We start from the raw sequence: 14610 nt of genomic DNA, 5'->3' as shown, positions 1-14610 counted from the left end.
CTGCAATCAGCTATCTCACCTTGGGTGGATAAGATTCAGTACAGTATGCTAAAACATGCTCATCCTCACAATAATTGGATCCATCCAAGATTCTCTCAAAAGTTACCAATTTGTGCCCATGGGACTTTGACATAAAAGACTGTGTTTATTTTCAGTGAGGATAGTAATAAGAATGATGTTGAATACCCTAAAATCAAAATAATTAACTGTTTCTGTTAATTTTCCAGACAGATTGGCCATCGGAGACCAGGTGTAAAGGTTGAGAGGGGGATGGAGGGGGTGCAGAGAAGGGGGTAGGTGCTACCTGACAGAATACCCTTCCTGTTGGGACTCTTTAACTGAGTCTTGCTTCTTGCATTTTAACAATCAACTATGCGCATATGTGTTAAATCAGATAGAGCCTTCCATACATGATATATGAGCAAGCTTTATTCAACTGAAGTGGGCCAGGTGCCAGTCAAGTTGCCTACAAATGAATGTTACACCTCATCAGCCAATATTTGTAAGTCATATTCTTAAACCACCCCCGTCCCCTCCAAGACACAAAATGTTTCCCTGAGGTGTCACACATTGTTTATTTGATTGCACTGCTGAATGCTATGCAGCATTGGTGATCCTTCCTACCATTAGCTAAACCACTGCTGGCATAGTCCTGTCATTCACCGAAGTGTACAAGTCATCCTGCCCAGCACAAATGCTGCATATGGTAAGGCAGTGGCCATAGGTCAACTCATTACAAAAATTCCAATCTTACTTGATTGTGCAATGCTTTTACAGTAAACCGGACTGATATAATCCTTTGTGACATGGCAATACTGCCCTATGTACAGCACTCAGTTGTCCCAGAATGAACTACACCTTGCAGCTTTTGGGGCTTTTCTTGGTAACTGTGTTTTATGCTTTTCAGTCCCCCATTTGAAGACTCCTTGAAGTCCTTGCAAAATGAACATAATGTCTTTTAGGACAATTTCTTTGCTTCCCTCCATTTTGGAGGAAACCATTTTGCGTGTCATTTATAGCCATGAATTTTAGTTATGCTGCACTCCCCTTTTCCTTCAATGTAACCGTCAACCTTGCTATTGCTTCTCTTCTAGAAATGCATTTCCAGCATGAATATTATTTTGTACTGTATCATTATAATATAAAGTCTCTGCTATGTGCTTTTATTCTCAAAAATATGTCTGGGTATAATACATTAGGTAACCAATCATCATCACTTTCATATTATTTAAAAGCAGCATACACCAAGAAAGTTTTCAGAAGGCATGAATGTTACCTGTTCCATTTTTGATTGGCATCTGGAATAACATCTTTTGAAAGTGATGGGAGCACTATTTGATTTAATTAATCTGTTTACAACCAATGTAAACGCTCAATCTGAAGGGTGTGTGTGTGTGTGTGTGTGTGTGTGTGTGTGTGTGTGTGTGTGTGTGTGTGTGTGTGTGTGTGTGTGAGGGAGAGAGAGAGAGAAAGAGAGAGAGAGAGAGAGAGAGAGAGAGAGAGGTGGATGAATGGGTATTGCATATGTCTTTTAATTTGTAGCACATCATGTATCGGAGGTTGACTGAGTGGATCATGTCTGAAGGTTACAACAAAAGTACGATAAAGAACAAAAACCTGTGACAATCTAGACATGTAGCTCATGACAGCATTCCTCTTGTAAAGCTGAGTATGCACTGGTTCATCGTTCAGAGTCATTGGCACAATTATTTATCTTGGACCCCTTGTGGCAAACTTTTTTGCTCTGTCACACAAAAAATCTTTTCCCCATCTATGTTCGATTGAATGCGAGCAGAAAGTTGAAACTTCAGTCATGTTGTCTTATTGAAAACTTACTTTATGTAAAATAAGCAAAAAAGCACCCCATGCTGATGTGATTTTTCAGAAAATGTTTTAATTTTTGCATAAGCAATTAAAATTTTCTGATTTTGATTTTACATGTTTTTTGCTATGAAATTGTTCTCAAATGAGACTATCTGGCAACAGTATTTAATTCCTTCACATTTTATAATCTCTCATCACAGCTTGATGAAGAAGCGGTTATCTTCTCATTATTGGGCATATTTATAACTACGCAGTTAACTAATTCACTGTCCACTATTCGAAGAATTTACAATGAATCACAAGTGATGATTGCAATTGCTAATCTGACAGAAGTAGAAATTGGCAGTCAGAAATTGTCATCTTTCTTTTCTTTCCTTTTCTTTTTAATGTTTCCCTAAACCATCTGTACAAGTATTTAGAAAAATTCTGTAGTCATCCACAAGGACTTTCTGAACCCCTTTCCGCCCTTTACTTTTAAGATGTCAAGAGGATTGTACCCATTTCTATCTCTTCCTGAAGAAGCTCACATATCCATCAAAGTCTATGAGCAATGCTGCAACATTCCAGTTGGTGCACTTTACGTTATACACTGCTCTGCACAAAATGTAAGTGATATATTGAAATATTTGTTTATGATTGTAAAAGGTCTATATCTGCTTCTTGAAGGTGGACATTGTTTACCAGTCTTACATACAATTTCAAAGTGTCCAAACAATAATATCAAACTACATTAAGGAGTGTCGACATTGAGCTCACTGCACCAAACATATTCAGCCTGTTGTCAATAAATTAACATAAGCAGAACACATGCTCTCAGTTTGATTGGGGCTATGTCATGCTGCACAAAGCTGTGCTCCCAAGGAGACCTGTTATTAACTGCTAGATGGCAATGTCATGATTTGCACAATGGTGGTGGACTTTAATACGACACAGTTCAGTCAATTTGCACAAAATGTTTATACATTATATACACAAACCTTCCTCAGGAATTAATCCATTTACTATAGAAAACTGTACCAAAATCCCTACCAGATACAGCAGTTCCTGGGATTACCTGAACATATGGACAGATTCACGAGAGGTGACTTCAGGTTATATGGGTATAGAAGATTGGTAGATAACTAGAATCTGGACACAGAAAAAGTCCAAATGCTGTATGGTTCTTAAATATATATGTAGCATATATACAAATTTTAGAATAAAATTTACTCCTTAAAGTATTTAAATACTGACATAATTAACAGTTACAGTTGGACATTTTAAAAAAATCAGTTTCTGGCTCTCATCCATTTTTTTTAAAAGTTAAATGGTGGAATGTGTTGTGGATAAAGAAAAGGAAAATGTCACTTACACTTGGCCTTTTCCATTCTAAATTGTCAGGAATAGATTCAGTGTTACCAATACTCGATTTTATATCTGGAAACAGGGGGTCATTAAATGGCTTCTTTATCTTCATTTGTCTTTTCCTCAGACTCTCATATTTTTGACCCCTGTAATGTTTTGGTTTCATCCTGCTTCTTACCATCTTCAGAAAGTCCCTGAATGAATAGACATAGCATTATGGAAATAGTTATATGTATTTAAAGACATAAAATAAAACATTTACGACTGTTACACAAGTCACAATGAAAAGGGTATGACACATGAGTTCAAAAGATTCGATAGAGAAGTGAAAAAGAAAAGCATTTGCATTAGCCGCATATTGATGTTATATGTATTTAAAATAGTACAATTACATGGCTTACACCACTGTAGCCCATGATGTAAGTTAATACACTAATTAATATAGTGCTTACAACTGTAGAACTTAAGCTGCAATTTAACATATGCATTCCTGTAAAAAAATTGGCAGTTTACACTTACTTATTTACAAAAAAATCATAATGAGTAAAATTACTTTTTAAAAAGATATCCTTTCAATCAGATCTCAAATTGTCAAGTTGTACTACTGATGCTACTCATGTCCAATGGAACTCCAGTGAACACTTTTGTGTTTGGATAATATACTCCTTTCTACAAATGAAAAAAATTTTACTTTATTGTAGTGCTGATCTCATTTTAACCTTGACTAGAGCTAACAATGGCCACTGCTTTGTAGAGGGAAAGGTTCTCTTAAATAAAGCACATAATGGAGAAATATTCTGTGAAGTCAGTGTGCGTATCTATGTTTTCAGGAAGAGAATTGTGAACAAATATATCTGATGTAATCCAATCATAATTCAGATTACTCGGTTTGAAGCAAAAAAAAATTTCTTTGATAGTGAATGTGTCCTTGGAAAATGAAACCTCAATATAATAATGATTAGAAGTATTCTAAACACAAAGCTCTGATAAGATCCCTGTCTGTATTTTAGGTGAGTTGAAGAGCTTTGAAGAATTTACTTTCTCTATTTGCTGATCATTATATTTTAAATGCAGGTACTTTTGCACTTTCCGTGGTCCTTGGAAGGAGATAAGGATTTAGCACCCCATTGACGATGATGTCATTAGGGATGGAGTACAAGTTTGAGTTGGAGAAGGATTGAGAAGGAAATCAATCTTATCCCTTTCACAAAATCAGCACAGTTTTTGCCTTAAGCAAGTCAAGGGAAATGTAGGAAAACCGAAATGTGGATGGCCTGATAGGGATTTGATACACAGTCTTTTCAAGTGCAAGTCCATTGCTTTACCATTGCACCAACTCATTCAATGTGTAAGCTTTGGAACTGTACGCTTTGAGAGGTTTTAGTTAATTCCATGTTTCATAAGTCATATTCACGATAAACATTATGATGTGGAACATATCAACTGAACAAATGAATGTTAGGCCATTTTCTAGCTTGTAATTGACTACTGATTTCTAGTCAAGAATTTTGCTATAGTATAGAAGGAGTTGTTAAGGAGAACCACCTGTGAACTATATTTGAAAACACTTCTGCTATCTGCCAGAAATTTTATTTCAATGAGCACATTGTGACTGCCTTGAATTAATTTCCATGGCAATTTAGATAGTTTCTTGTAATAGGTGCCTGCAGCCTGTATGAACTGTTTCAGAGATAGCATCTCTTGCTTATGGCTTTGTACGTTTTTGGCACTCCGTCAAGCACATATATTCGATGCCTGTGATGACACAGGTATAATTTATATAAGTAATGATACTCTTATTCGGTTGTGTCCCTCTTTACAGAAATGGAGACAACAGCTTTAGACACTGACAAATAATATAATGTCTGAACTTGAGTTATTCACATGAAGCTTGCAATACAAGTTGTATTTCATTCACCTGCAGGATGAAATAAATCATCTTTCATCTTGCATCTGAATAGTCCAAGCTTAGGCATTATTTTACATGCATCAATGGGGACAGCTTGTAGTTCAACTTGTATGTGAATAGCCAAGTTCAGGAAATATGTTAATGGTGGAATTTAAGACTTTCCTGGTGTGTAGACTGTTCCATAAAATTTCAGGCGAACTGCCAGATGTCAGTAACTTGCTGCAGCGATATTTTCGTGTGGTCTTCTGAGTGTACAATTAAAGATGGCCAGAAGGCTCTGCTTTGAAATACTGTGGCAGCAAGTTACTGACATCTGGGAGTTCACCCAAAAACATCTACAAACATACTCCACAAGTCCTTACATGGTGTGTGGCACGGGTACCTTGTACTGCTACTAGCGATTTCCTTTTTTGTTCCACTTGCAACTAGAATGAGAGAAAAACAACTGTCTGTATGCCTCTGTATGAGCCAAAATTTCTGTTTTCTTATGTTCGAGGTCCTTACATGAAATTTAGGTTTGCAGCAGTAGAATCATTCTGCAGTCAGTTTCAAGTACAGTTCTCTAAATTTTCTCAATAGTGTTCCATGAAAGGAACATCATCTTTCCCCCAAGGGTTTCCATTTGTGTTCATGAAGCATGTCCATATCATTCACGTGTTGATCAAACCTATTGTTAACAAATCTAGCAGCCCACCTCTTAATTGTTTTGATGTCGTTCTTTACTCTGACCTGATGGGGATCCCAAAAACTTGAGCAGTTGTTGTATATGCAGTCTCCTTTACAGATGAAGTATACTTTCCTAAAATTCTTGAATAAACCAAAATCAACCACTTAGTTTCCCCATGGTATGTACTGTCTGTGCCTTGACATAGCAATGACAAAGGCAAAACATCAACATTTCAACAGAGGAACAAAAACTTCTACAGGCATAAACTGAAAATTGTGTCCTTTAAATAGTTTGTTGTTGTTTTACAAGCTTGATTATTCAAATCATTTGTAACTAGACTTGCAGTGGCATACTCAAAGTTTATACTTCTTGTTGTTTGTGTTTTAGTTATTTAATGTTGAAGATGGACAGAAATTAATCACATACTTTCAATTTTTTTCACCAAGATGTCATGCAAAATAAAATTTTGATCTTTATCTTACTATTTGAGAGTGTAGGTTTGTTGCAGTTATTGTGTAGCCATAATATATTATGACAAAAGTGTATTTGAAAGGAAATTATAACACTTTTGTACAAAATTAACAGGTTATACTGCACTTATTACATTCTAACATGATAAAAACAGTGACAAATATCAGCAATCATACAACAATACATGTTCTGCTGTGAGTGTTAATCAGAGACAAGAGTATCATCAGAAGTATAATAGGGAAGAGGGATAGGACCATTCTTATTTTCTATATACAATAATGGTCTGATGGACAGAGTGAGCAGCAGTCTTTACCTATTTGATGATAATGCTGTTATGCACGGGAAGGTGTCATCATTGAGTGAAGGCAAAAGTATACGAGATGACATAGAATTTCTAGTTAGTGTAATGAATGGCAGCTTGATCTAAATGTAGGAAAGCATAAGTTAATGTGTATGAGTAGGAAAAACAAACATGTAATGTTTGAATACAGCATTAGTAGGGTGCTGCTCAACACAGTCACACTGATTCAATGTTTAGGCATAATGTGGAAAAGCAATATGAAATAGAATGAGCATGTAATAACATTAGTAGGGAAGGTTTGGTTTATTGGGAGAATTTTAGGAAAATGAGGTTCATCCGTAAAGGAGACTGCGTACACAACAAAGTGCGACCCATTCTTGAATGCTGCTCAAGTGCTTGGGATCATCATCAGGTTGAATTAAAGAAAGACATCGAACCAACTTAGAGGTGGGCTGCTAGATTTGTTACCAGTAGGTCTGATCAACACAAGAGTATTAATGAGATGCTTTGTGAACTGAAAGGGAAGACAATGTTCTTTTCACAAAATATTATTGAGAAAATTTAAATGACCAGCATTTGAAATTGACTGCAAAACAATTCTACTGCCACTGACACACAAGACTAGAGAAATTAAGGCTCGTACGGAGCATATAGACAATCACTTTGGTCTGTTTACAAGTGGAACAGGAAAGGAAATGAACAGTAGGGGTACAAGGTACCCCTTATCAAATACCACATGGTAGCTTGCAAAATATGTATGTACATATAGGTGAATCTCAATGACATCATTTCATTTAAGAAAGCTAATCCAACAAGCTATGCAGGATAACATCTTACATATTTTGAAAGTAAGAGATTGTTAAGGTATTATGCAGACAGTATATTGTGGCAGTTCGCAAGGACTATAAACAAACAGGAACTTAGACTGCCCAAGAGGAGAGGAGTGGTGAGAGGGAAAAAGCTCTGCCTTCCTCTCACAGAGCTGTGATCCTACTTCCATCTTGTGTGCTTCGACAAAAGAAGAACTGACATAACAGTCATAGGGATTGCTGATTCCTTTTGTTGTGGTGAGTATCTCATTCAAATCCATTTATGCACCAGTATCAGTCTCTTACTCACTTCAAAGTGAAAAAACAAGCAATCCACAAGACAAACCAAACTGGAGTACACAAAGCATTTGGCAGTGACTACAATGCAATTGTTTGCTGCAGTTGACACAGGCTCGGCCTTTACTGGTATCTTGTGCAAGCATAGTTCTCAGCACTCCCCACCTAAAACTGTTATGATATAGTGTCTGCATAATAGTGACAATCAGCTTTTACAGCATTTGCAATATTATACGGTTTCTGATCTAAGCTTGTGATCATTTTGCTTATATTAACTGTACACAAAAAAGCTTTAGAATAATGTACTGCAGTTGAAGACACATTACTGATGTATATAAAAAAAAAGAAGAGTTCCCAGTGTGCAAACCTGCAGAACACACCATGTTACACTACGTCAATCAGATGCTAGCTCATTTCCTGTTATGTAAAACTATAAAATGAACCTTTCAGGTACAACAAACTAATTGAATGTCTTAATAAACAATTCCATGATGTTCTAATGTACTTATATTATACACTCATGTACATGATAAGATATCTTTGCAGGAAAGTTCTGGTGGTACGTAAACACAGTAGGAGAAAGGGACCACACATGTTTCAGGTGGGATGAGTAGAGGGGGAGAAAATTGGGAGATAGGAAGAAGTGTTGGGGTATGGTGGCTAGTGGCTTGGAGGGAAGACAGCCAATTTGCTGTCTAGGAATATAGAAGAGGGGGAGGGGGGGAGGAGGCGTGGCAGGTGCACAAGTTACTTATGTGATACATGGTTGTCGAAGCTAGTCAGGGACAGCGCGTGCTGAAGGTGACATGGGGATGTGAATTGGGAGGGGGGGGGTGACAGGACAGAGGAATGGAAAACTGTTGGGTGGAGGGTGTGGGAACAGTGGATTACCGGAGATTGAGGCAAGGACAATTAAAACCCAGTCCCACATCCCTTTCTTTAAATGCTGCCTATACCATGGAATCCTGACCCAACAACCCAACCACAAAAATTCCCTTCTCTGAATCCCACCCCTACATTCACAACAACTTTCACCTTTTTAGGCTCCACCAGACCCTAACCGTCACAAACCAGGTACTGTAGAAACATCCCTCAGTGATACAGGCATCCCAGAACCACAACTTCTCCCTCCACAACATACTGTTACTGGGCAGTGCTTACCACGAGTGCGTGCTGAAAAGTAATGCATCTGCATTTTTTGTCCTGTTCTCAATATTGACTGAGATATTACACGTCCTACATATTACTCAGTCAACTTTCCCACTTTGCTGGGACAAGTTGCAACCCACTCCCACTAGAGGGCTTAGACAGCTCCGAATTGTAGTGTGTAAAATGTAACTGTGTAGCTTAACATGTTAGGGCATAAAAGCAGCATGCAGTAATTGAATTGAGGTTCTAACAGCAGAAAACGAGAAAACGTGCCTCCAACTGAAATACATTGAGGAATGAATAGCTGTATACAGTGATGATTTTATCAACATCAGTAATATATGATGGTTTATTCAAGCTTGTAATGAAGGAAACAGTGGTGCTAACCTCAATGTGTGTGACAGAGTAGATGTCTGTATGCAGCAGTCAATGAGAATCATCAGAATTAGACTGATGAATTCATCAGAGGAAATCATCAGATAACACCGACACAGCTCTCAGTTAGGTTTAGTGTATCATGAGTAGACCTTGGATTTTAAGTAAAAACCTATTTTGTTCCTCATTAAATAAAGGCAATAAAAGTTGTACATACACAAATTACACCAATTTATGATTGAAAACGCTAGTTTTATAGCATCTAAAAATACCTAATTTCAGGTTGGTATCTGATTGTACCTAAATTTTAAAAATCCAATTAAATAAAATTTTTTATGACTAACATTTTCTTGTGGTCTTTCCAGTTAAGAATTATACAAATATTTCATCGAAAATTGTAATTTTATAGTACCTAAAATACCTAATTTTATATTAGAACCTGATTTACCTCATTTTTAAAAATCTTAAAAATAATAAATTCATGTTAGAACCTGACTGTACCTCATTTTTAAAAAACCAGTCAAATAAAATTTGCATTACTAAAACTACTCTTCTGGTCTTCCTGGCTAATTAGAAAACAGTAATTGAATGATAACTGGTTTGTTTGAAAGTGTGAACGCCAATCATGAGTCAGACAATGACAGCATATGCCAGGCTGTTACAGCCCGCCCTGCTCATATGGGCTGGCAGGGCATGGAGGAGCCTTGTGATCTGCCTCCGGTGCCTTCCTGCCCTGTCGGAACAGCATGTTTAAAACAACTGCACTGCCTTCATTCAGTCAGTCAGTGAGCTGTTTGGATGTGGTGAAATGTTTCTCAGTGAGAGTGTATTTGTGGAAAGTCAAGCATGCTGAAAGTAGCCAGCTCCAAATCATCTCTGATTCATTAGTGGTTACAAGAATTTCGTGATTTATCTAAAGACAGAAGTTATTCACTGCAATGTGTGCAACAAAGATGTAAGCAAAATTTTAGCCTTTTATCTGTTATGCCCACTCAGAGAACATTGTTTCTAACCCCTTAAATGTAAGTTAATTTTGCTAAGTAGATCTCGTACGTAAATTCTTCCACAAGGTATATCTCATTTCTTTTGTTTTTAGGTATGTTCTGAACAGAGGCCGCATTTAAGTCAGCGTGTTGCAGGGATTAAACATCAGGCAAATTTAAAATATAAATAAAACTTGAAACCAGCATTTTAACTAAACCAAACGCAACAAACAAAAGTGAATTTCATCTTGACCTGTGTTGAGTCATTGTTGCACCAAACACACCATTCAATTCAGCTGAAAATAGCCAGTTCAAAAGTTTTCTAGAGAAATACTGTCACCACAGCATTCCATCAGAATCCACACAGAGCAAGAACTAACTGTTTAGATACTTCATATGAAAATACATTGAGCAGGATAAGGGAAGATATAGGCGATTCATACATGTGGATCTCTGTCGATGAGACAACTGACAGACAAGGTCAATATGTGGCTGATTTGATTGTTGGAAAGTTAGATCCTGACAGTCTCTCTGTACCTCACCTGATCTGCAGCAGCTAAAAAGGACTACCCAGGGAACAATTGCTCACTTTGTTAATAAAGCTCTCAAATTACATTTCCCCAACAGTCTAGATGAAAATAAAGTACTTGTAATCTACACTGATGCAGCTGCATACATGACTGCTGCTGTTAAATTGTTGAAAGTATTTTACCCAGCCTTGCTCTATATCACATGTTTTGCCCATGCCATGAATCGTGTAGCTGAAACAATACGTCCCTAATTTCCACATCAAAAAGGTTTTTATTAAAGCACCCCCAAGAATCCAGTTATTTTGTGAGGAACTTCCCAGTATATCAGTTCCACCAGAACTCAGACTTCCTCATTGGGGAATGTGGCTAGAGGCCGTAGAATATTACAGTGAGCATTTGGAAGAAATTAAGAACATTGTTCTTAAATTGCAGGGGGAGGCAGTGAGCATTACTTCAGCTAAAGATCTTCTAAAAGATTCAACAATCTCCAACGACATTGCATGCATAAAATCTCATTATGGATTTTTGGTCCCTATTATTAAACCTCTGAGAATTCAGGGAAACCAGTCTACACGTAACTGCGACTGATAGAAGGGGTGACAGAAAAATCAACTTGGTCCCAGGTTCTACTGGTATGAAAGACAGTGAGAAACTAAAGACAGTGCTACATGAAAACCTAGGACTGACCACCATCCGCACAGTGGCTGACATCTTATCAGGTAAATCAATAGAACATGAGTGTGCGGCCCCACATTTAAATATGCTCCGGTGAAATCTGTTGACGTGAAATGCTCATTCTCGCCATATAAGATGCTATTAACTGAAAAATCTGGAGAAAGTGTTAGTTATTTACTGTGACTGTAATTATGGGCATGGGCAATAACATAATGTGGATTTTTGTCAATCTATTTATCTTTCTAGACAGTAAAATGTCAGATTTTGATAACCTATTTCTGTAAGTGATAGAACCTATTTTAGGTACCTAGTTGAAGATTTTTAGACTCTAAAAGTCTGAGGTCTAATCATGAGAATGTGTACAGGACATCATTGCAGAGTGCAGTGCTGAAAACTGTGTGCATGGTGGTTGCCTCCAGCGCTCATTTCCGACATGAAACAGAGGAGACTGGACATCTTTCAACTATTTCTTTGTGTTTCGAGTGTGAGAGTAATGGATTCTTCAACAACATTCTGACAGGTGATGAAAGCTGTGTTCATCATTTTGACCCCAAAAACATGACAGCATCAATGGAGAAACTTTAAGAACACTTCCAAGGATGTCATTTTGATAGTGATGAAGCAGTGCAAACAGAGATGAGGCCATGCCTCCATCAACAAAGTCAAACATTCAACAGTGATGGTATCAAAAAACAGGTCTCTTGCAGGGATAAATGTGTTCATTGCCAGGGTGATGATGTTGAGAAATAAATTTGTAGACATGGAGAATGAAGATATAGAATGTTAATAAAGTTTGTTTTATTTAAACAGCTTTAAGAGTTTTTACATAAAAAAATTGGAGGCACTACTTTACAGCACACTCTCACACTCTAATTCCCTGAAATTAAAATCCTTGCATTCCAGCATCTACAAGAGTGTTCCAGAAACTGCCTCCATACATTTTCCAGCCAGTTGATATCCTACTCCCACCTTGGGGCATCACTACTCATCGACACCTATCTTACCCACAGTGAAACCCTTGTCAATCTCCCACAGCACCCAGACCATGCCTAGCTGACTTTTCATCCTCCAACATTCCCTCCCAACATTTCACAAATTCCAGAATCCAAGCAAACCAAAACACTGTTGTTAACCTTTCCACAAGAAATTTTGGTCCAGCAGAAGTTTCAGTCCTATACAAAGGCCTCAAATTCAGACCTACACCCAAGTTTAATCATGTTTCGCTTGTCAAACACTTACTTTTCTACTCCTGATCCCTGCACTGGATGCTCTTCTTTGCCACCAAACCCTCCAAACAAACCCAACCCAATCCTAACACTGATACTTGCCTCTTCCTGTTCATACCACAATCCAACTGTGGCCCCTCCCCTCTCCCACCTGACCATTCTCTGGTCATCTTCCACAAATTTGTTACCTGCAGTGTGGCCTCACCATCATTTCATAAAACCCCTCCTAAGCGCACGAACCTCTGAGCAGAAGTAAGGACAACATACACAACCTAAAAACAGATCCTGATGTAATAATCCTCCCTAAAGACAAGGCTACACCAGTGGCATGATGAGTCACAGTGACTACCTGGCAAAAGGCCTCTATCAGCTGCCTGACTCTTCCACTTAAATCCTTGCCATAGTGATCCCATCCCACAAGCCCAACACAACCTCCAATCCCCACTGAAATCCAATGGCTTTTCCCAGAGCCTCTCCCCTGAGTATGTCTTCCTCCTCACCCTAATGACACCCCGCATACCCTCCTCCTTCTACAAACTTCCCAAAATCCACAAACCTAACAATCCTGGCCACTCCCTGTAGTTGACTATTGTGCTCCCACAGAAAGAATTTCTGCTCTTGTTGACCAACACCTCCAACCAGTTTCCAGAAACCTAGCTCACCACTCAAAGATACTAAGCGCTTCCTTCACCAACTCTCCACCAGCCCCATCCCTTTACCTCCTGGATCCCTACTCTTTCCTGTTGATGCCACCTTGCTATGCTCCAACTTCCCTCATTCCCATGGTCTTGCTGCTATAGAAGACTACATCTCGCAATGTCCATCCACTGCTCATTCCTTGCACACCTTACCAACTATATCCTATCACACAACTATCTTCCCTTTGAAGGGAAGGTATACAAACAAATCTGTGGCACTGCACTGCACACTCCTACGCCAACCTGTTTATTGGCCGACAAGAGGAAACTTCCGCAGATTTTCAAAACTCCCAATCCCTAGTCTGGTTTAGGTTTACTGACGATACCTTCATGATCTGGACCCATGGCCAAGATGCCCTAACCTCATTTCTTCACTACTTCAAGATCTTCTCTCCCACACATTTCTGCTGGTCCTACTCAACCCAAATGTCACCTTTCTGGATGTTGACCTCCACCTCTCTGATGGCCCCATCCAAACCTCTGTTCACATTCAACCCACTGACTATCAGCAGTGCCTACATTTCAACAGCTGTCATCCCTTCCACACCAAAAAATCCCTCCCACATAGCCTGGCCACCCATGGACAACATATATGCAGTGACAATAACTCCTTTGTCCAGTACGCTGTGGGTCTCTCAAATGTCTTCACAGATACACACTATCCCCCAAACCCAGTCCGCAGACAGGTTTTCCTCTGCCATATACTCACAAACCCCCAATCCTCTCACCACACCCAAGAATCAGATGCATATGAGTGTGCCCTCATTACCAAATTTCACCTTACACTGGAACAACTGATTCTCTCTCCGCATACCCTAAAATGAGGAACACCTTACCCAAGATCTATCTCACCTCTCCTAAAGTGGTGTTCCATCACCCATTCATCTTACAAAATATCCTAGTCCATCCCTAAGCCACTCCCACTCCCAACCACTTGCCACAGGGACCATATCACTGTGGAAGGTCCAGGTGCAAAACCTGCCTAATCCACTCACGCAGCACTTTCTACTCCGGTCCTGTCATGGGCTTATTCTACCCCACCTGAGGGCAACCCACCTGTGAAAGCAGCCTTATCAGAAACTGTTGTGTACTACTTTGTACACAATGCTAAGGAGAGTTGGACTGCAGCAGTTGTTGTCATACAGAAGCTGGACAGGAGCAGAGAAGATTAGCGAACACGTAAGTACAGTAAACACAAGTTTTAATAAACTTCCAACATCCTCCAAGTGTTGAGAAACTTTATGGAAGAACAAACAGCAATAAAGTCCAGCTATTACAAGAAGCAAATAGTGCAATGCAATGCGAGGCTCCCACTAGCAATGCACGAGTGAACTGTTGATGGCTGACAATGA

At 38.7% G+C, this 14610-nt stretch overlaps 1 protein-coding gene across 2 annotated transcripts in view; it reads right to left on the bottom strand.

Moving 5' to 3' along the window:
- The window catches only part of LOC124596201 (calpain-5-like), a 288416-nt gene that overhangs the window by 223965 nt on the left and 49841 nt on the right, over nt 1-14610 (bottom strand). For both annotated transcript variants that reach the window (XM_047135248.1, XM_047135246.1), the window contains exon 2: nt 3176-3362. In XM_047135248.1, coding sequence (XP_046991204.1) covers nt 3176-3349 — 174 coding nt within the window. In that variant the 5' untranslated portion in view covers nt 3350-3362. The remainder of the gene's footprint in view (nt 1-3175; nt 3363-14610) is intronic.

The sequence above is a fragment of the Schistocerca americana genome, chromosome 2, assembly GCF_021461395.2.
Source record: "Schistocerca americana isolate TAMUIC-IGC-003095 chromosome 2, iqSchAmer2.1, whole genome shotgun sequence".
Lineage (NCBI taxonomy): Eukaryota > Metazoa > Arthropoda > Insecta > Orthoptera > Acrididae > Schistocerca > Schistocerca americana.
Note: the sequence above shows the minus strand (reverse complement) of the source record. Positions and strands in the feature narration are given on the sequence as shown.